Source organism: Crocodylus siamensis, chromosome 14 (genome assembly GCF_052110815.1).
Source record: "Crocodylus siamensis isolate JL-2025a chromosome 14, ASM5211081v1, whole genome shotgun sequence".
NCBI lineage: Eukaryota > Metazoa > Chordata > Crocodylia > Crocodylidae > Crocodylus > Crocodylus siamensis.
The window spans coordinates 5,387,177-5,406,589 of record NC_143408.1 but is presented as its reverse complement, the minus strand read 5'-3'; the positions used below and the strand labels follow the sequence as shown (position 1 = coordinate 5,406,589).

At 57.2% G+C, this 19,413-nt stretch overlaps 1 protein-coding gene and 1 long non-coding RNA gene across 5 annotated transcripts in view; one reads left to right on the top strand and one right to left on the bottom strand.

Annotated features, from left to right (window-relative positions):
- Positions 1–166, bottom strand: part of LOC149853257 (uncharacterized) — a 38,295-nt gene extending 38,129 nt beyond the window's left edge. For 3 of the 4 annotated variants that reach the window (XR_016439128.1, XR_016439129.1, XR_016439131.1), the window contains exon 1: positions 27–162. This is a non-coding gene — a long non-coding RNA (uncharacterized LOC149853257). Of the gene's footprint in view, positions 1–26 lie in introns of all 4 variants that reach the window. The other variant, XR_016439130.1, reaches the window with a different exon arrangement.
- Positions 167–11,343: 11,177 nt separating this feature from the next.
- Positions 11,344–17,975, top strand: LOC149853256 (protein-lysine 6-oxidase-like). The gene is made up of 7 exons (XM_090027788.1): positions 11,344–11,827; positions 13,152–13,260; positions 14,526–14,663; positions 14,950–15,106; positions 15,442–15,537; positions 15,840–15,955; positions 17,198–17,975. Exons 1-7 carry the CDS (start codon positions 11,482–11,484, stop codon positions 17,202–17,204), a joined length of 969 nt encoding a protein of 322 aa, XP_089883914.1. The 5' UTR covers positions 11,344–11,481; the 3' UTR covers positions 17,205–17,975.
- Positions 17,976–19,413: the final 1,438 nt, after the last annotated feature.

Sequence of the window (19,413 nt, the reverse complement as noted above, 5' to 3'; positions counted from 1 at the left end):
CGGGCGGAGGATGCGCTCGTACTTACTTGTTTTTGCTCACAACTTTTTGCTTTGGGGCCCTCAGGTCTGCGGAGCTCGGCAGGACTCTGGAGCCCCGGGATCCCTGCGCTCTGCATATGGAGATGCTTTCCATCCCCTCCCTGCCTTGGGCGGCAGAGAGGGAGGCTGCTATTAATAGCAGCAGGGAACTGCATTCTCCTTTCTACCCAACTTTGGTTAAAGCCTTTGGAGGCTGGCACCGTGTCAGAGGTATCCAGTCTCATCCAGCTCAGCTCTGCCCAGATGACTCAGGGAAACAGGAAGCTCCTCTATGCTCTCTTCCCAGGCACTCTTCAGCCCTTTCCTCCCCACTCTGTTCGGAGGGGCTTGGATACCGCTTGATGGGCCCAGGATAAGCATTTACCTAGCAAAGCCCCACTCCTTCATTAATCATAATTCTTTGCAATGTATGGGCCTGCAGCCCTCCATTCAGACCCCAGTGATGCTTGGGAAGTGTTTGGACTCAAGCAGGTACTTTGTACAGAGACAGTGATCAAGTTCAAAACACACCTCCAGATCCAAATCCAGGGCCCCTTTCATCCTTGAATGGTGGGGTCTGTTCAGAGACTGGGATTTGTTTCCAAGGATGATCAGGAAAGAATTTCCCCAGAGACAGGAGCCCCTGCAATAGAGCCCCGTTATTAATGGAGATCAAAGAGTTTCCCCATCAGCTTCTGGGTTCAAGGTTTCAGTGCTATTATGCACTGTTCAACTTCAAAGCACCCTGAGAAGCTCCCCAGTGGCTTTCAGTGCAGATGGGTGCATTGGTCCCATTTTATAGCGAGGGAATCAGATGTCCTGATGCTTCCTTGTGCAAAGGGGGAGCATGTGAAATGTTCCTGCCACTGCCAGCACTAGCAGGGCATGTTCCCTCTGGGCAGCCCGTGACTGTAGGGTGCAAGGTGAGGGGAGCCAGTGCCCAGAGAGCAGAACCAATAATGATGGTGCATCAGAGCTGACTTGATTAACTGAGTTGGCTGGAGCATGGTAATTACCGTGCTCCAGCAGACTCCAGTGTCACGTGTATCAGCGTCCCCACGCTAAAAAGTGGTAGTGGGGGTGCTTTAACTCGAGCTCGTTCAACATGGAGCACGTGTATAAATGCCCTTTGAGGTCAGCAGAAAGACCTGCCTTGACTTGGCCAAATTTGGGCTCAGTCCCAGAATGCACCTGTGCTCCCAGGAGGGACTGCAACCCCTGCCCCCCTTCGAATCATGACTAGTCCATATACCCTCCCCCCCAGCTAACAGCCTCTCACGCCCTCGTGCCCACGCAGCCTCTCGGATTGCACGTTTAATCCCCTGTAAAGCACAAGCCTTTCTCTCAACTGCCCCTCAGGTCCTCGCCCTTCCCATACCGGGAAGGATGTAACAGGACATGGTACCAAGCAGGCAAGCCACGGGAGTGAACACATCAGGCTTCTGGCCTATCCCGTTCCCAAAGCTGCAAGAAAAGAGCACGTTCTCCCCTTTCCTGGGTAGAGACTTTCACCAGAACTTGGAGTTAATCGAACCAGAAGCCCCAAGAGTCAGGGGGAATTTGGCCACTGGCTCTTCAGGAGCAGAGTCAGGCGAATGCTGACTGCCCTTGCCAGTGCAGCTCCAGGCTCCAACCAGAAACATCCAGTGGGAAAAATGGTCCAGTGCCTGGACCACTTAACAGAGATACCATGGGTCTGGAGAGAGGATGGCTGCACTGTTGCTTTGGGGTCCCTGATCTGGGTCTCACCCTGAAGACAGAGCCAAAGAGACAGAAGCAGGATTGCCAACATCTCACCCACCTGCTCACCTTGTTGCAGCAGCCTGTCCGCCTGGGTATGTCGGCAGGGTGGTCACTGCCGTGCCTGCAGCACGCTGTGGACATGCCCATGCTGGCTCAGCCCTCCAGCTCAGCACTGTTGGCTAATGGCTTTCCCGCTGAAGCCACCTGGATCTCAGCATGAGCTCATGGCCCTCCCGCAGCCACGTGAGCATGGCAGGTTGGAAGGGAATAATGGGCAGCTCAGCCTGCAGATCTAATCAATGTCTGGGGATCTTTTTTGTTCCCTGAGCCACTTCCCATCCATGCCAGCAAGAGCTCCATTTAACCCCCCTCCCCACCTCTGCTCTTTCTGCCCATGGGAGATCCCAGCTGGCCATTCACTCCTTGCTGGTCCTTGTACCCTGCCAGAGCTACAGAGCTGAGCACCCCCGCCAGGGGCAAGAGGTAGGAGCAGAAAAATCCCAGACCAAGTCACCCAATGGGCAGTGGGACCTGAGTGTTTCTCAGTGGCATTGCATTGAGTGGCTTTGTGGCTGCTGTGTCTCTGGGGAGGGGAACGCTCCTAGAGCATCACCATCCAGGTGAAGACTGCCAGTAGCTTCATCGGCCTGGGTTTGGGCAGCAGAAGCTCCCCTCCCGCCCCCTTCTGCGGCTGACTCCAGGTGGCACAGCTTCCCCAGCTGGGGTCATCAGGACTCGGGTGAAGCGACTGAGCTGTCTTCAGCCCACATGGGCTGAAAGGTCAATGCTGGAAAGTGGAGATCAGATTCCTCACCTCCCCTTGCACGGCAATGACTCAGCCTCCCGCGCTACTGTACAATTAACCAAGATAAAGGCTGCAGCGCCCGCAGGATCTCACAATAGCCTTGCCAGCCAGCACGGGATTAGCCACAGGCCAGAGGCATGACAGTGCCTCCGCTCCACAGCAAACCTCATGCCCCAACTATTCAGGCCTTGCCCATTCAGGCTGAGACCTCACTTAGGGACCGATAATTTTGTGTCACCCCCAGAAAGCAGCAGCTGTCCCTGTGCCTGCAGCGAACAGAGGACAGGGACTTACCTGGGTCTCAGCTGCTTCCTAGTAACTGAGCATACGCCTGCTCCAACCCCCAGGAGAACTAGCCCCTCCGTGGAACGGCGCTCTGTTGCCCCGGCTTAGTTTTCACTTACGCTGAGGTAACTGGAGCACAGGGAGAGATACCACAGAGCAGCTGAGTTATGGGAACTCCCTGCCTCCTGGTAATTTTAGGACACATGGGGTAATTGTGCATTAGCGGCTTTGTGTGCTCACAACTGCTGAGACCCCGCAGGGTGTCCTGACCCCCAGGCTGGGAACTGCAGGGCTCTGTACTGAGAATCAGGAACCCTGCGGTCAGTGCTGCGGTCTCCGCCATTGGCGTATTTACGAGCTTAGGCAGGGCACTTTGCTCCTCTGGGCCTCCGTTTCCCCCACCCAATACCTATTTGAATTGCAAGTTCCTTGGGGCAGGGGTTGTCCACCCAGCTCCCAGCAACATGGAGCCTCCATCTCAGCTGGGGCCTCAATGTGGAAAATAAAGACTAATGATTCAGGAAGGGCAGCAGTCAATGTCTGAAATGCTTTGAGTTTGGGACATGTTCAGATTAAACAGGTGGGTCCAATTTAGACCCCAAATTGAGGTTCAGGACACAAGAGATGTCCTGCCCTGGACCTGGACCTACATGAGCAGAGCCCAGCATCAATGGGGAGCCACTGGAGCCCGGCTGGGTGGGTGCGTGGCACAACATAAGTCCCTGTGTTTACAAAGACCAAGACCTAGTAGCTGATGTTTCTGGAGCAAAGCAGGTTTAGATTGAAACCCAGGAAAAAATTCCTAACTGTAAAAACATGGCAGTGGAAGCTGCCCGGGGAAGAGGGGGAAACTCCCTCTCTGGGACCTTTGAAGCAGAGGTTGGAGGGGTGGGATGGGTTAGGAACAGAGTGTCCCGCTCCCATGAGCAGGAGGTTGGACTAAATGACCCTCCGGCCCTTCTCAGCCTCTTGAAGGCTCAAATCAAGCGTAGTCTATGCTTCCCCAGGGGAAATACCATGATCACTACAGCGGCTTCCTAGTCGCACCCGGGGAAGACCACTCTGCTGGCATGGGATAGTACCAGTGCACGTGATGCATAGTTAACCTTGGCTTTATGCCCACTTAATGGAAGTGGGAGAGCTTGCTCTTGGGGGCTTGGGCCTGCAAGTAGGATGCCTGCCAAAGGATTTAGGAGCATCTGAAGCCCCAGCTGGGGGTGGAGGATGTTTGCCGGTAGTATGGCCGCTTTTGGGTCTGGACTAACTCATGGATTTGGAATTGATTTGGCCGATTTGGCTTGGAATATGAAATTTTTTTTAAAAAATGATTCTAAGAAGCTGATTTGGTTTTGCTGGCAAAGAAGCAGTGGCAAAAAGAAAAGCAGATGCTTTTAAAGCAGCCTCCCAGCCCTGACCTACGGCGCTACAATCATTTGCCTGCTGAGTACAGCGCCTGGCACGCATGCAAGGGTAATTGGCCTACCCCTCCTGTCAGTAATGGAGCTGCTCCAGAAGAGCAGCAGTTCAGTGTTTGGTGCCGATGTTTTGTTCAAACCTCACCTAACGGCCTCCAGTGAGGGTCCCCTGCTCTGTCTATAACAAAAGCGATGCAGAGAAATCAACACAAAGGAAGAGAAAGTTTGTGGGATAACGAGACTTTCTCAGCCCTCTTGCTTTGCTCTTTCATCCCAGACCAGATGCCATCCTTTGCCACTAAACTGCGAGCTCTTTGGGGCAGTGGCTCATTAAGCTGTCTGGTCTGTCACTCTTATTAGTTTAGGAAGAGGGACAGAATTAATTAGAATTAGCCTCATTAGTTCGAATTAGTCTTATTAAACTAATAATAACACAGTGACCGAATGAACTGATAAACAATAGGCAATGACGGCAGAACAAATATGTCAATAGTAGTCTATGGAGTGGCTGCTCTGGGACTTGGAGGTGAGGGCAGGCAAAAATTGAATGGCACATTTTCAGCTGGGATTCGCCAAGGCAGAGCAGCATGAGAGGAGCGATTCCAGGGGGGCTGGAGCTGTAGGGAGGAGGGTTTTGCCTAGACAGGGAAATGCTGGGGGAAGAGCATAGGCCCTATGCCATAGGGAGACCTGTCTTGTCCTGCGCTGGCCTCCCCCCAGGGGCCTTCATCTCTGCAGAGCCCATGCAAGCATCTCAGCAGTGACAGCAAGCCTTTCCTTGGAGTGATCAACGGCCACGGGGAGCAATGTGCTCAATTCACAGCAGGCCCTGGACTTCTGATGTGTTTGCTCCTGTAACACAAAGGGGGCTCATGCACCCAGAGCCCAGGGGTGCTCGGATCAGGTGCTCGGGTTCATCCCCTGCCAGAGGAATCAGCAGGACCTGCAATTCAGATCCAATAGGAATCCAAAGAACCTAGACGATCCAAAGGACTAACCACTGGGGAGGGAAGGATGGTTCAGTGGTTAGAGCATTAACCAACAAGATGGGTTCGATTTCCCACTCAGCCACGGACTTCCTCAGGCAAGTCACTGGGGCATGTGTGCCCGACCCAGCCTGTGCTAGGGAGCACCATGAAGTCTGGCCCACCCACTCTGTTTGCACGGGACCTGGACACTCAGGCAATGTAGAGCTGAGCATGCCCACCAGCTCTGTCTGGGGTTCACTTACGGGTGCATGCCCAGAACTAAAGCAAGCATAAAAATAATTCACACACCAAAGGAAAAGGGGAAGACTGTAGGGGATCCCTTTGCCTCCAGCTGAGATCCCTGCACATTTCTGCCCTGACTCAGCAAGGGCCAGGCTGGGAAGAGGGCAGAATCCGACAGGGACAAGACACTGGTGCATGCCTAGACACCCGGCTGTGCAGTTCCCTGGTGCTGCTGGTTCCCTCACTGACCTGGCCAGCAGTGGGGCTGGTCTGCTGCTGGATGCCAGGGCATAGCTAGCTACCTTCTGGACTGCATGGGCAGAAGGGAAGAGCTGAAGAAAGCACTATTACCCTGACTAACCCAGCTTGTGCAGGATGGAAGCACTTGGGGAAAGCTGCAGACACCCGGATGCATTCAGGACTGGACTCCCCAACCTGGTTCTGCAATGGCTTACATTGGTTTGCCCCCAACACAGCTTGCATGGGGTAACTCCTGATTTGCTGACAGCATCAGGCCCACCTCCTCCCCTGCGCCGCACAAATCAGACCGCCCTTGAGGAGCGGGGGCCAAATCCTGGAGGAGCAGGTGGTGCCAGTCAGCAGGTGTAACCCATGCGCCCCTTGGCATGGTGTTCTGCCGCCCTCTCCTGGTAGCTGGGCTGCACTCACAGGTTAGCTGAGCCTGCTGAGACGCAGTCTTGCAGCTCATGCGGAGAAGGCTCACACTTGGAAATGCAGAGCCTCGAGTCAATCCCTTCCCCCAAGCACCCACCCAGGGGTGTTGTGCAACACGCTCCAAGGACTCAGAGGCATGTGAGTCAGCAGGCCAAAAAGAGTGGCTGTGGTGCCCACAGCTTGGGCTGGAGAGAGGTCACTGGGTCCAATGCACTGGCCAGAGCCCATGTCTCCAGGCTGCAGAGCATGGCTCCTGGGGAGTCCCTGAGGGAAGGTCAGTGCTGCCTATTTTGACCACGAGGATTTTAGATGCAACCATCTATGATCTATTTTCCTCTTCTGCTTGTTCATTCCTCACAGCAAGAAACAGTCATGAAGCCAGCAGGACGCACAGGCAGACCTGGCCTTGGAGTTCAGAAACACTGGCCTAAATCACCATCTTCTATCCAGAATCTCCCAGGGACAGATCCCACCCTCTGTGCCAAACCTACATGCGAGCCCTGGACTGAGTGACTGCAGGGCGACTGCCAGCCACAGCCGTTCTGGTCCGATGGAGACAGCAAGCCGATTTTTCTTTTGCAAACCTAAGAAGCCCCAAGAGTTTGCAGGGTTCTCCTCCACTAAGCTGCAGGGTCCAGTCAGCTGGGAAGTCAGGCTTGCCAGGGGGAGAGAGGGGTCTTCCATGAGCCAGATCAGGGCAAGGCCCAAACGTAGGTAGCAGGACAGTGAGGAGGAGAACACAGAGCCCTGGGGTCACCCTGGGGTGTCACATCCCCGCCTGTCGTCTAAAATTGGAAGTCCTTTGTGGAAGGGACTGCCTGTCTGTCCTGTGTTTGTGCAGCTCCGAGCACCGTGGGGTCCAAGTCAGGGCTCCCGCACAATACCACAATACAAATACCAGCAGCACCAGCGGTGGCCCTACTCTTGGCTTGCAGAAATACCAGAGCAGAGCCAGTCCCGAGCCCCTGGGTGATGCCAAGCTCCTGGAGGACCCTCCCTGACACAATAACCCCCCTGTTCTATGGCTCCCTTGAGCAGGCTGGGCTTGCTTTTGGGACAGCCTTGGGAGGAGAAGCCAATTCACACCTGAGCCAGGTGGCCATTTCCTCCTGCCACTATGTGAGCAAAATCCCAGGGTGAAAAGAGCTTCTGCTGAGGGTTAAAACCCTCCGGTCCTTTTGAAGAGAAGACACGCGCAGTGAGTCATGCTGGGAGGTGCTCTCCCAGCCCTGCAGGAGCCACTCAGGCCTCCCTCCATGCACAGGCAGACGGAGTTACCATCTTTTATCACCTCCTGGCCACCCACAGAATCCACCTCTGCCTCCACGTGCAGGGGCTGAGATGCCCTCTGTGTGCCCGGCGCCCAAGCTGGGGTGGGCAGAGGGGCTGGTGAGAAGAGACCCAAGGTGCACAGGCCTTTCCTCAGCTGATGGGAGGGCAGTGCAAGCCCTGAGCTAGGCTGCTGCAAGGTACCTGGATGGTTTTGAACCAGCTGAGAGGAGGAAAGGTGAACAGCAACTCATTATCCAAGAGCAAAGAAACATGGTCCAATGGGCAAAGCGAGGGGCTGGGTGGGAGTCCAGATTCCTGGGTTGCCCGTGGGGTCTGGTGTTTAGAACTGGGAAGTTCAAAGCATGGGTCAAGCCCCTGGACCTGTCTCTGCTCTCAGGGATGCTGCACCAAGCCAGCAAAACCCGCGGAGCTGAAGGGAAGCAAGAGGGAGGAGGAGTACACACAACGCAGTGTCGTGGCCTGGCCTCTGGGGCTGCTCTGCAGCCAGTCCCATGGGTATCAGAGGCTGCTCGCTCTTTGAAGCGATGCTCTTTCTCCACGGGCTTGGCCATGTAAAGGAGAACACGGTGCAGGCGCAGGCACAGGCATCTGTGATCCCGGGCCAAGCCTCTGTTTGCAGACCAGGATGCCTCAGACACTCAGAGGCATTTTAAGATCAGACGTCTAAACAGGGCCTGGCTTCATCCCAAACGCAAACGGCGGCCCTGCTCCTGCTGAAAACTGAGCCCCTCGGCTCCTCCCAGCGCCAGTGGGGAGACAGAGCAATCCCAGAAAGCATCCCGCCGTCCAAGCCCATCCAGGCTCTTCCTGAGAGCGTGTCTTGCGGCTCCGCTCACCTCCTGGGGAGAGGATGGTCTGCCAGAATTACCAGCGGTTCCTTCCAGTCACAATAAAGTCCAGCGTGCCTTTCCTGTCCAACACCTACTGGAATTCCTTCCCTGCGTGCAAATATTAGCACTGCTAACGGGGGGGGGCCGGCTGCCGACTGACTCGGACATGTCACATTCCAGCCCAGGGCCCGCGGCAGGACACCGGAGCGCAGGCCCAGCCCCCTGAGACGTGAGCTTCAAAATATTGACCGTGCGCTTTATTTAGAGGCTGGACGTGGGCCTATGCCCAGTGACCCTACTCGTTTCCTTCATGGTGTCCGAGCCAAGGGCCTGGCACCAGGTGAACATGCCCTGGCAGCACACGAGAGGCCCGTGAACATATACCAGAAATGCAAAGCTAAGGGATGCCCCTTCTACCCGCGGTGCTATAGCACAGCTGTACCAGGGCCAAGCCCATGGAAACGCGTGGGACTGGAGCCACAGACCCCAGCTCCTGGTGTCCAATAGCCCTTAACAGTCCTCAGGCAGCTTGTAAATTGTACCAAATGTTGCTCCCGGTCCTCTCTCCTACCCTGTAGCTCCAGATGGGGAATCCGAGGCACAAAGTGTCCAAAGTTAGACTATGGAGCCCAGGAATCCTGCACCCTGGTCTCGTCTTTACCTGATCATGTGACCAGCACTAAAATTCAGCTCTAAAACAGACACTAAGGCACCATTACAGAGCTATTTAGGGCCAAACACTGCTCCTGCTGTCAGGGATAGCTCTGCAACTTGGTTTTAACTTGTTTTAGAAACGGGCTAGACTTCTTGATATTGGCCCTAGAAAGCAGGCTGCTCTCTGAAGAACAATCCCACCAGGATGGTCCCTCCTGCTCAGGACATGTGCTGTGCTTGTGCCTTTGAAGTGCATCATCTGACGGAGCAATCTTAACCCTGCGAGCCTCCATCCAGAGAGGGGAGAGCAGACAGATCAGCAGCACGTCGGATCCAGAGCACTGACTGCAGAGACACTACCAGGGAGCGGGACAAAAAGTGGTCACCTTGCTGTTCAAGTCCACTAAGCTATCCTAGTGTTGCCAGCTCTCACGATTTTTGGCATTGTTCTTAAAATCTACGCTTTGGGAATGTGAAAAACTTCGGTCTTTCTTTTATATATCTATATTTTATATATAAAAGAAAGAGCTACGTTTTTTACATTCCCAAAGCATAGACTTTAAGAACAATGCCAAAAATCATGAGAGATGGCATTGCTGCTATTCAGATGTACACCCGCCTAACTCGAGCACCCCAGCTGTGATGGCAGGGCTGTTAAGTCACCTAAGTACCCAGGATCCCAGAAAACCTCATATTGCTTGTACTGAAACCTATGGTGCTCTGGCTACCACCCCTGTCCATACCAAGCCAGCCAACCAGGCTAAAGGCAACTCAGATGTGCCTACACCTCTTCCAGTCACACCTCTGACCCTGAGATGGAGAGCCACCCTTCAGCCCACTGATTGGATTCCCGTGGAAGAAATAACCACGTAACCCAATGGTCACTTTTTTAAATCCAACCACATTTTCAAATCATTTCTGACTTGCTCAGGGCCCAACATTAATGAGCGATCACCAGTAATTAGCCTCACATCATTTTCCAGGCACAGCTGATGCAAAGCATGGTTACAAACTGCTCATGAAAGATGTAGAACTATTTAACTTCCAACAGACGGATAGCAGAGTTGACCAGAAAGTTAGCCAGATGCAGCTCTCCTTTGCACCAGTGTAAATCCAGCGTGTAAGATCCCTGAACTCCTTCAAGTGGCGCAGGCTAACACCAGCTGAGGCCGACCGAGACCCTGTTCAGTTTTGCTGTTTTGCAGAACATTCAGTAACTTTCCTCTTCATGACCTAAGTGATGCGTCATTGGTACCGCTGGATGCAGCAGGGACACACGCTGGGACAACATTCTTCTCTCCAAAATATTAAAAATAGGAAAAAAAAAAAAAACAACCCACCCCAGAACAAAATTCTGCTCTTATGTGCTCTGGTTTAACTTGGAGTAACTTCATCAGCCTCCGTGGGTCGATTCAGCCATGCCAAAGAGCAGGATTTGGCCTGTGTTGGTTTAGCTAAACCTCTGGCTGGTGTGCCGAGATTTTTCTTTCGTTGGCTTGTTGCGTGCAGACGCATTTCTGATTCTCACCAGGACAGAGCCTGTAGTTCCTACTAGAAGTCTGAAACATGTCCTCCACGCTGCCTTAGTATCTGAAGTGACAAAAGCCCTGTGTGCTGTAGCAGCCTAGCTAGCCAGGGAGAGCAAATAGCAAGAGGAAGCTAAGCTGAGGCTGGAGGTCCTGGATACTCTTAACCCCCAGGGGCTGGTTTGATGAGATGCTATTACAGAGCTCTGGCTGCACAGATGCCGGTGGCTGGTCGCGTCGAGTCTCCCAGACTAGTGCATTCTTCAAAAATCCCTGAAAAGAGAAAGGGGAGATTTTCAAAGGCATGGTTAGACAGTCAGCTTCTGCTACCCCGCACCAAAGAGTTGGATCACTGGGTCAAACCAAGCACCTGTCAAGGGTCAAACCTGACTCCAGCAAAATAAGCATGGATGAGAGGGTTTAACCCTTAAATGCATGGGCCTACCGCCCTTTCCTCTGGCAGCGCTGCCCCTCTGCAGAGCCTCTGCCTGGGGCTGGTCACGGCTTCCACGGAGCAGAGGAAGGAGAGAGATCCTGGCCTAGGGCCTGCTGTCCCCCTGCGGGAAAAGGCCAAGGTCTGCGGCTGGGGCCAGCCTAAACCCACGGGGACCAAGCTGGGGCCGAGGTCCCGCTGGCATGGAGAGATGACGGGGCCCATAAAAAGCACCCGGAGGCTGCGGGGCTGCAGACAACCTCAGCTGCCAGCTACGTCCTTGAGGGAGAGCACCAGGGCCGGCGAGCAGCGAGGCGCCCCGGGGGAAACCAGGAGCAAGGGGTGGTAAACTCCTAGAGGAGGGTTTCAGACCCGATCTCAGGAAACCCGTGTGGCCAGACGCCGGGCTCGGCTCCCTGGAGATCCTCCGCGGCTGCGGGGCGAGTCTGGGCTCCCGGGGGGGCGCGGGGCGGCGCGGCGCGGCGCGGCGCGGCGAGGGGGGTCGCCGCCCGGGGGATTTAAGGGGGAGGTGCGGGCCCTCCCCGCCACAGCCCGCGAGGAGGGAGGCTGAGCCGCCGCCGCCGCCCCGGAGCATGGCCGGCCCGAGCTGCGCCCTCCTCCTCCTCCTCCTCCTCGCGCTCGTGCTGCTGCCGGCGCCCCGAGGCGGAGCCCAGCGGGCCCGCGGGCGGCTCCGGGGGGCGCGGCGTGACGTCAGCGGGGAACCCTCCGGGCGCGATGACGCCAGCAGGCCCGCCCCCCCCGCGGGGCCCCCGGCCGCGGCCCGCGGCGGCAGCCCGCCAGCGCGGGGGCCCCGGGCCGGGCGCGACGCCCGCGAGCCCCGCCGGAGCTGGAACAGCGTCCTGCACAACGTGTACTCCGGCGGGGGGCCGGCCGCGCCGCACCGGCGGCCCGGCTTCGGGACCGGCTACTTCCACGACGGTGAGCCTGCGCGGAGGCGGGCACCGAAGCGGGGGGGGGGGCCGGGCCAGGCTCCTCGCTGCCTCCCGGGGGCGCCGCGGCCGGGACCCGAGCGCCGAGCAGCCGCCGCCCGCGCTTCGGCTCAGCGAAGGCGGGCGGGCGGGCGGGGGGAAGGGACGGACCTCAGTGGTGCCAACGGGCAACGGGGGGCAGGGGCCTGGCTTCTCCCAGCTTCCCCAGAGAGCAGCTTAGGGCTCCGTCCAGTTGTTTCTTCGCTCCGTGCCTCAGTTTCTTTGCCTGTAAAATGGGGAGGAAGACACGGCGCTAGCGAGACAGCTGCAAGCAAGGCCTGCCCTGCGCTCCAGGAGTTTTACCTCTTGCATGAAACAAATATCCTAAGTTTGTTAGGAGATCTGATGTTTGTCAAGCCCCCTTGCCTAGGAAGAGACGTTACAAAGCACGGGCTCCTCTTCCTAACTCCCCAGCTGGACTCTCGGTATCTGCTGAGCACCAGGGCACAAAGTCCCATCCCAAAGTGCAGCAACTGGCACAAAGGTGCCGAGACAGGTGGTCCATAGAGCTTCAGTAATGCCCAGCGGGGAAAGCCTGAAACTGGTTGCTCCCCAGCTGGGGCATGGATTGCAAATCCCATTGGTCTGATGCATTTCCAAGCCTTGCTTCTTTCCAGTCTTTAGGAACCAAAGCCTACAGCCTTTCCCTGTACCCCCCTCCCTGCCCTGCCCTTCCCCGCTGTTTGAAACTACACCATTAACCCCTCACTACCCCCTCGGGGTGTGCTCTGTGCTGTGTCAAACCCCTTCAGCTTGGCTCTGCGTGCTGGAATCGGTGACTCAGTTGGTGACGGGTCCCCAGCTAAGGAGGTGGCACGTGCCGTGGGTGCTTGGGCGATACCCTGTGTGTATCCAGTGCAGCGATGATGCTGAAGATGCATGCTGTCATACAGCTGGGAGCTGGCTCAGCGGAGGGTATAAGGGCAGTGTGAAGGTTACGTGGATGGTCTCCACGTTTCCCAGTGCTGGATTTGTTCTGTGATGGTGGAGAAGAGGGAGGGGGTTTCCATCCAGCCTTAACACTGAACGTTTTCATTTCAGATGACTGCATTTTCCTTCCTTCGGTCTTTCCCTTGTCCTGAACCTTGTTCAGGTTTCTTTGCCTCATATTACTGACGCCCATTTACAGCACAGTGGAGCTTTCAGTAAGGCCGTTCATATTATTGTGTCCCGTTGTGGAGGCAGGAAGGGAAGAGGACCCTGGCTGGATGGTTGAGTTCCTGGGACCTTCCCTCCCAGCCTGGCTCACGCGCCATCCTTCCTTCTCCTTCCAGGCTTGCCTGACTTGATCCCAGATCCGTACTACATTCAAGCCTCCACCTACATTCAGCGCGTGCAGATGTATGCCTTGAGGTGTGCGGCTGAGGAGAACTGCCTGGCCAGGTAAGCTCTCTGGGGCAGGGCTGGCATTATACCTTGCACTTGCCCGCTGTGTGCTGGCACCGTGGGATTCTGGGCTGTGCCCGGGGCTGTTAGGTGCTGCCTCAATACACACCTGCTCCCGTAGCCCCTTCCATTTGATGATATCAAACCACAGCTCAAGGAGAAGACAGCCTTGACCTCAGCAGGGCTGTCGCTCCGCCGCATTGCCGAGATCACATCGCCTGTCGCTGAAATGCAGCGGACTGAGACAGAGCGTGGCAGCTCTTTACTAAAGTGCAGCGGCGCTGCACGGCGCTGATGGGCAGGGAGTGAAGCAAGCCAGGGGCAGGTGCTACCAGCGAAGCAATCCAGTTTGGAGGAGCGTGGGTGGGAGATTTGGTTTGCAGGGGTGAGCCTGGAGCAGAGCGGAGGCTGCGAGAGAACACAGGAGAATGGGAGGGAGGTTTGCTTATTCCAGGCACTGTCTGAACATCCTGATCTGGAGGGAGGCTCTGGTCCTCGCCGCGAGAGGTGCTCTGAGGTTGCTGGGTGAGAGATGCTATGTCCAGGTGAAGGATTATTTATTCCCGACAAGAGCAGAGCAGCAGGTGTGAGCCGGACTCTCCATCCTGGCATTTCCTGGGCTTCGTAGCATTGCGGCAGGATGGCTCATTCGCAGCTGAGTGTTTATTTCAGTTTCAAAGTGGAAACAGCCCAGAGTCCTTGTAAACAGCACAGGAACAGCCAGGGCTTTGTGCCAGGCGGCGGTTTCCGAAGGATCGTGTCCGCCAAGGCTCTGGCTGTGGCTTGTCACAGCTCCTAGCAAGACTCTTTCAGAGACACGGGCTGTTATTGTATTGGCAGGGAAGCTGTGTTCCCAGCTGCTCCGAGATGCTCAAAGTCCTCCAGTGAGAACCAGCATCCGGCCCTGCAGTGGGATGTTTTCCAAAGTCTGGAGAAATTGTTGACAAAGGGCTTCTGAGTACGCTCGCGGGCACACGTGTGCGTGTTGGGGATAGTGTTTTCTTCTGAGTACACGCCTTTGCCTTGGCCGGTGCATGGGCCAGGGGTTGCCTGCACCATCCGCAGGGGAAGGTGACGGCTAACCATGGAGCCAGCTGGCCATACCTTTTAAAGCCATTGTCCCTGTAAAGAGCTGCAGGATGTTCACCCCAACCCCATCATGGACTCCAGTGGGAAAGGGGTCTGTGTGAGAGTCTCCCCTTCTCCTGGCTACAAGTCTGCCTATGAGATTGTGTGCAAATAACACCCTCTCCTCTGTTCAGATCTGCCTACCGACCAGGTGTGACCGACATCAGCTACAGGGTGCTGCTCCGCTTTCCACAAAGGGTTAAAAACCAGGGGACCGCTGACTTCCTCCCAGTGAAGCCGCGCCATGCCTGGGAGTGGCACAGCTGCCACCAGTGAGTAGCGAAGCTAATGCAGCCACAAGGAAGGACATCCTGGTTTGGGAGCCCATCGCCATTGATCCCCCTCCACAGCATGGAGCCCTGGCACAGGCCAGCATCCCTCCGGGGATCCTAGCTTGCAAGCCCTTTTGCAGGTGTTAAAGGCCACGTCCCAGGCCCAGCCGTTCCTGCTCTCGTGCCCCTGAGGCTGTCTGTCTTGATCCCTGCATCGCTTACCTCTGTGGGGTTACCAGGGCTGTCCCACCGCCCACCCACAGACAACACCGTCTCTCCCTCCCAGGCATTACCACAGCATGGATGCCTTCAGCAGCTATGACCTCCTGGATGCGGTGTCCCAGAGAAGGGTGGCAGAAGGGCACAAGGCCAGCTTCTGCCTGGAGGACACCACATGCGATGTGGGTTTTCAACGGCGCTATGCCTGCACGGCCCACACCCAGGTGAGCTGGCAAGGGAGCCGGGGGCCCACTGGCACATGGGGCTGGATGCCCTGGCACTAGGGGGCCTGTCCCTCGAGGGCTTTGTGCTTGGCCCAGCTGGGAGCACGAAGCACTGACCCTGCTCTGGGTGTCGGGAAGGATGAGCTGCCCCCCAGCTCCTACTGAGCATGATACTGGGCCTCACACCGCAGATTCCCTTGTCACATGATGGCAAAACCTGCCTGCCAGCTGGGGATGGTCTTCCCCCCGGTTGCTCTGAGACACCCAGTCTACCCTGTCTGGCAGGGCCGGGCAGGGAGCACTGGACTGGTCAGTAATGGCACTGCTCTGTGCAGGGCTTGGGGCCAGGCTGCTACGACACCTACAACGCCAACATCGACTGCCAGTGGATTGACATCACAGATGTGCCCCCTGGCAACTACATCCTCAAGGTACAGCTGACCCAGCACTGGGAGGGTGGGGAAACAGAGGGCCGGGGAGTTGCGGAAGGAGCTTCTCTGTAGGTGCATTGACTGGGCACGTTTACCCACCACCGCTCAAATCTCTGTTGCTGGACACCCCCGCACTCTCGCTATCAAAGGGCCCTTGCAAGGACCCTCGGTCCGGTGGGTAGTGCAGGGAGACTCTGGTCCCTTGGCTGGGACCTCCGGCTCTCGGACCTGCCCACTTGAAGGGGTGGGTTGTAGGGACGGCAGATAGAGCTCAGCCCATATTTGCATGCATCTTGCCGAAGGTGACCGTCAACCCCAACTTCCTGGTGGCCGAGTCGGATTTTACCAACAACGTGGTGAAGTGCAGCCTCACGTACACGGGAACCTTTGTCACCACGTGGAACTGCCGCATCACCAGGTACGGCCACACGCGGCACGGTGCCCCGTCACTCGCTTCCCCGGGGCCACCCGGACCTCAACTTGGGGGGGCTCCACCTGAGCTTGTCACCCCTGGAGCAGCAGAAACAGAAAGGGGTGTTGAGGCCTTAGATGTGCAACTCAAGGGAGCTCCCTAGTGACAGGGCCACACAGGAGGTTCAAGAGTACTGCTGCCCTCCAGGTAACACACCTGGTCTCAGCCCGGGCAGCAAAGCTGCTACCATGTCTTGCAGCAGCTCTCAGGGCACAAGTCTGAGCTTCACACTCTCCCACGCTTGCAGCTGGGTCAGCAGGCCCAGCCTTTGGCATGTGGGCACCTGGTCACCCAGGTTGAGGGGTCCCAGGTCACCAGACACGATGCTGCCTCATCACTCCCCGGTCTCTGCAGCTAACAGTGAAGTGGCGTGCCTTTGCCACGCTCACCCCACAGCAGGGAGAACCTCCGAGCTCTTTATTATCTCCCACTTCATGCTGATAGCTCCCAGGGCCCTGGGGTGAGTTTTCTCACTGGGGTCCCAGTCACATGAGCACCACTGTCAGGACAGAGGTTGGCAGATGAATAAAGCGCACTCAGGCTTAAACAGCTCTCTGCCAGCATTCAGCCTCCTTGCTCCTATCCAAGCAGCCCTGCAGCAACAGGGCTGTTGGGTGTTAGACAAACCACCTAACAACCCCCTTGTTTGTTAAAGTACCCCAGAGGCCGGGGCCAGTGTTGCAAGCTTCCTGGGGTTTCTGCTGTGGCTCCTGGCCTGACCTGGACCCTGCTATGCTAGAGGCTGCACAGACAGAGCAGGAGCATCAGGGTCCCAAGCACTGCCTGTCACTGCCCTGAGCTGGAGCGTGTCCACGTGGCCTCAGACTAAACCAGGAGCACTGCCCTGGCCTGCCCTGCACGACCATCTTAGAGCAGCCAGGAGCACTTGCTCTGCTCAACCCCACTCAAAGGCAGCTGCGCGCACTGCCCCTTGGCAGGGAGTGAAGGGACGAGCACGTTTCTTGGTGCACTCATGGACAAGGACCCTCCTTCCTTCCTCTCTGACTTAGCTGGGGGGGAACCGGGTGACAGCCAGGGGCAGAGGGTGCCGACCAACGGCTCAGCCCAGAGTGCTCAGTGCCAGAGCTGGTTATGAGGGGATCCCCATGCCCTGGTTGCGACACCCTGGCTGGGAATCTCCAAAATTTGACCTCCAAAATGAACCTACTGCTTCTCTTTTCCTCTTAGATTCTAGCCGGGGCCGCTCTGCAAGGCACAGGAGCACCAGCCCCCACACCCGCTCCACGGGATGCCTCCGCCACCACGTGGTTCCCCCCGACTGCAGCGCTTGCCCCAGGGGATGCCCTGGGACCCTCTCTGCCGCGTTGCTTTTCCATGTCTCTTACCTGGTGCCTGTGGTCAGATGGGAATCCAGGTAGAGCAGCTGCCCAGGGCTCAGCACTGCCCGAGCTGGAGATCGCAGCATCCATCTCTGAACAAACTCGAAGCTGTCCAGTCCTTGCTGCGCTGCTGCCGGCTCAGGCATCGCATTTTCCTGCCAGCATTGCTCGCTCTGGGGTCTGCACAGGCTCAGACAAGGGAAGGCATGGTACCTCGCACCTGGGTGGTATCTCATGCTCCCTGCTGCTCAGGAGCCAAGTTTTTCTCCGGCTCCATCCCAGCCCAACGGGGCATCCCAGCTGTGGGGCAGCTTGTACCCGCCGCTTCCCCTGCAATGATCCCCAAATCCTGGTAGTCAGAGCTTCTTTATCAGTCACTTCCCACAGCCCAGAGAGGAACAGCCCCTGTCCAGCTGGGACCCCAGCTCAGGGGTGAGCGGTAGGGATGAGGCCAGCCTGAGCAGGGAGATGGGGGAACGTGGCTCTCGGCCATAAGGTGGGGAGGCTCCAGTGGCGGTGGCAAAGCTGGGAGCCTGCAGCAGGGAGATGCTGCAACCTGTGTTCTTTGACCCTCTGAATAAAATTCACAATACTGGAATCTACCTGGTAGGATCTTTGCCTTTGGGGTAGGGACCGGGATGGGGCCTGGGCTGGGACCAAAGGCAAAACCGGCTGAATCAGCCATGCAGGATGCGATATCAAGTGAGGATATGGGATGGCACGATGCTAAGACCACCCGCGTCCCCCTACCAGTGTCTTGCCAAGCCTCCTGCAGGGTCCCAGCGGGTATTTCTGGCCACGCTGGGTGGGATTCTTGCCCGGGGAGTCTGGGATTCAGGCAGGGGGAATGGGTTCACTCCAGAGGAAAGGGTTTTCTGCCCTCCGTCCGTGATGCCCCCACCCTGTGCCGGAAGCGCTGCAGGGGCAGGGAACTCCATCTCCATGTGGGCTCCCCCTCCGTGGCAGTACACAGGCTGTCCCGGCCTGACAGACCACGGGGAAGCATCCCCCTGATGTGAGGGGCGGAGGAAGGAGCAGTTTCCATCCCCTCGAAACGGCTCTGAGCCGGAGGGACCCTAGGCAAGGCCCCAGCAGCCAGGTCTGCTGAGGACCGATTTCAACAGACACTTCACTCGCATGCAGGGCGCCTGTCCTCGTCCCCTGCTGCGGGGCAGCTCCGTGCAGCGCCCTGGATTCCTGAGGAGTGACCCATGCTCCCTGCAGCCTCCGCGCCCCCCTCCACCCTATCCGCCCGCCAGGGCCTTGTTTAAACACCGTCTGGAGCCTCTTCCCACTGAGATTTCCTCCTCCCGAGACCCGCACCCCGCCAGCCAGAGGGAAGCAGACCAAGAACTCCAGACATTTCCCCTCCGCCTGCAGCCAAAGCCGAGCGGCTCACCTCTCACGGCAATGCCGACTCTGCTCCAGAGGCTCCTTTGCTGCTTCTCTCCTTGCTACCGTCTTGTCCAGGGGGGCTGCCTTTTGTATCCCACCTCTCCTGGACTGCAAATCCACCCGGCTCCTAGCATCTTAACACCCGCCGAAACAGACCCCTCTGCGGCCACAACCATGCACACATCCGGGAAGGCCTGCAGAGGTGTGCACGCCCTCCGTAATGCCACCCGTGCAGGTTAGGTCCACAGCCCTCGCAGTAATCACGGCAATGAGGCTGTTCTGGGCTTGGCACATGCGGCGGCCAGCGGGCACCTCTCCCTGGCACGCTCAAGAGCGCTGGGGAAGCAGGGCCGCCGTACCCTCGGACGTCCCTCTGTCCAACCCCCGGTACCACAGGAGGACCACGGAAGTGGAGAGCCCTTCTTCCCAATCAAGTAAAGGCTGAACTCTGACCTCTGCCATCCCGGTGGACAAGCGGGTGACGGGGGGGCAGCACTTTCCGGCTGCAGGCCACTTCTGCCAAGCACACGGCCCCCAGCTGCATCTCATCCACGTTCAGGGCAGGCGAGACCCGCTTGGTTTTCAGCAGAGGCCGCGTCAAAGACCTGCAACATCAGGACCGGGAGCCTGGGCCGGGCCACTGGGGCAAACTGCTTGACACTCCTGGGG

What these genes read in the sequence shown, in the direction of transcription:
- LOC149853256 (XM_090027788.1), top strand. Translation starts at nt 11,482, where the DNA reads ATGGCCGGCCCGAGCTGCGCCCTCCTCCTCCTCCTCCTCCTCGCGCTC. An exon ending in GACCGGCTACTTCCACGACG is followed by an intron (nt 11,828 to 13,151) that starts GTGAGCCTGCGC and finishes TTCTCCTTCCAG; the next exon opens with GCTTGCCTGACTTGATCCCA. An exon ending in CCTGCACGGCCCACACCCAG is followed by an intron (nt 15,107 to 15,441) that starts GTGAGCTGGCAA and finishes TGCTCTGTGCAG; the next exon opens with GGCTTGGGGCCAGGCTGCTA.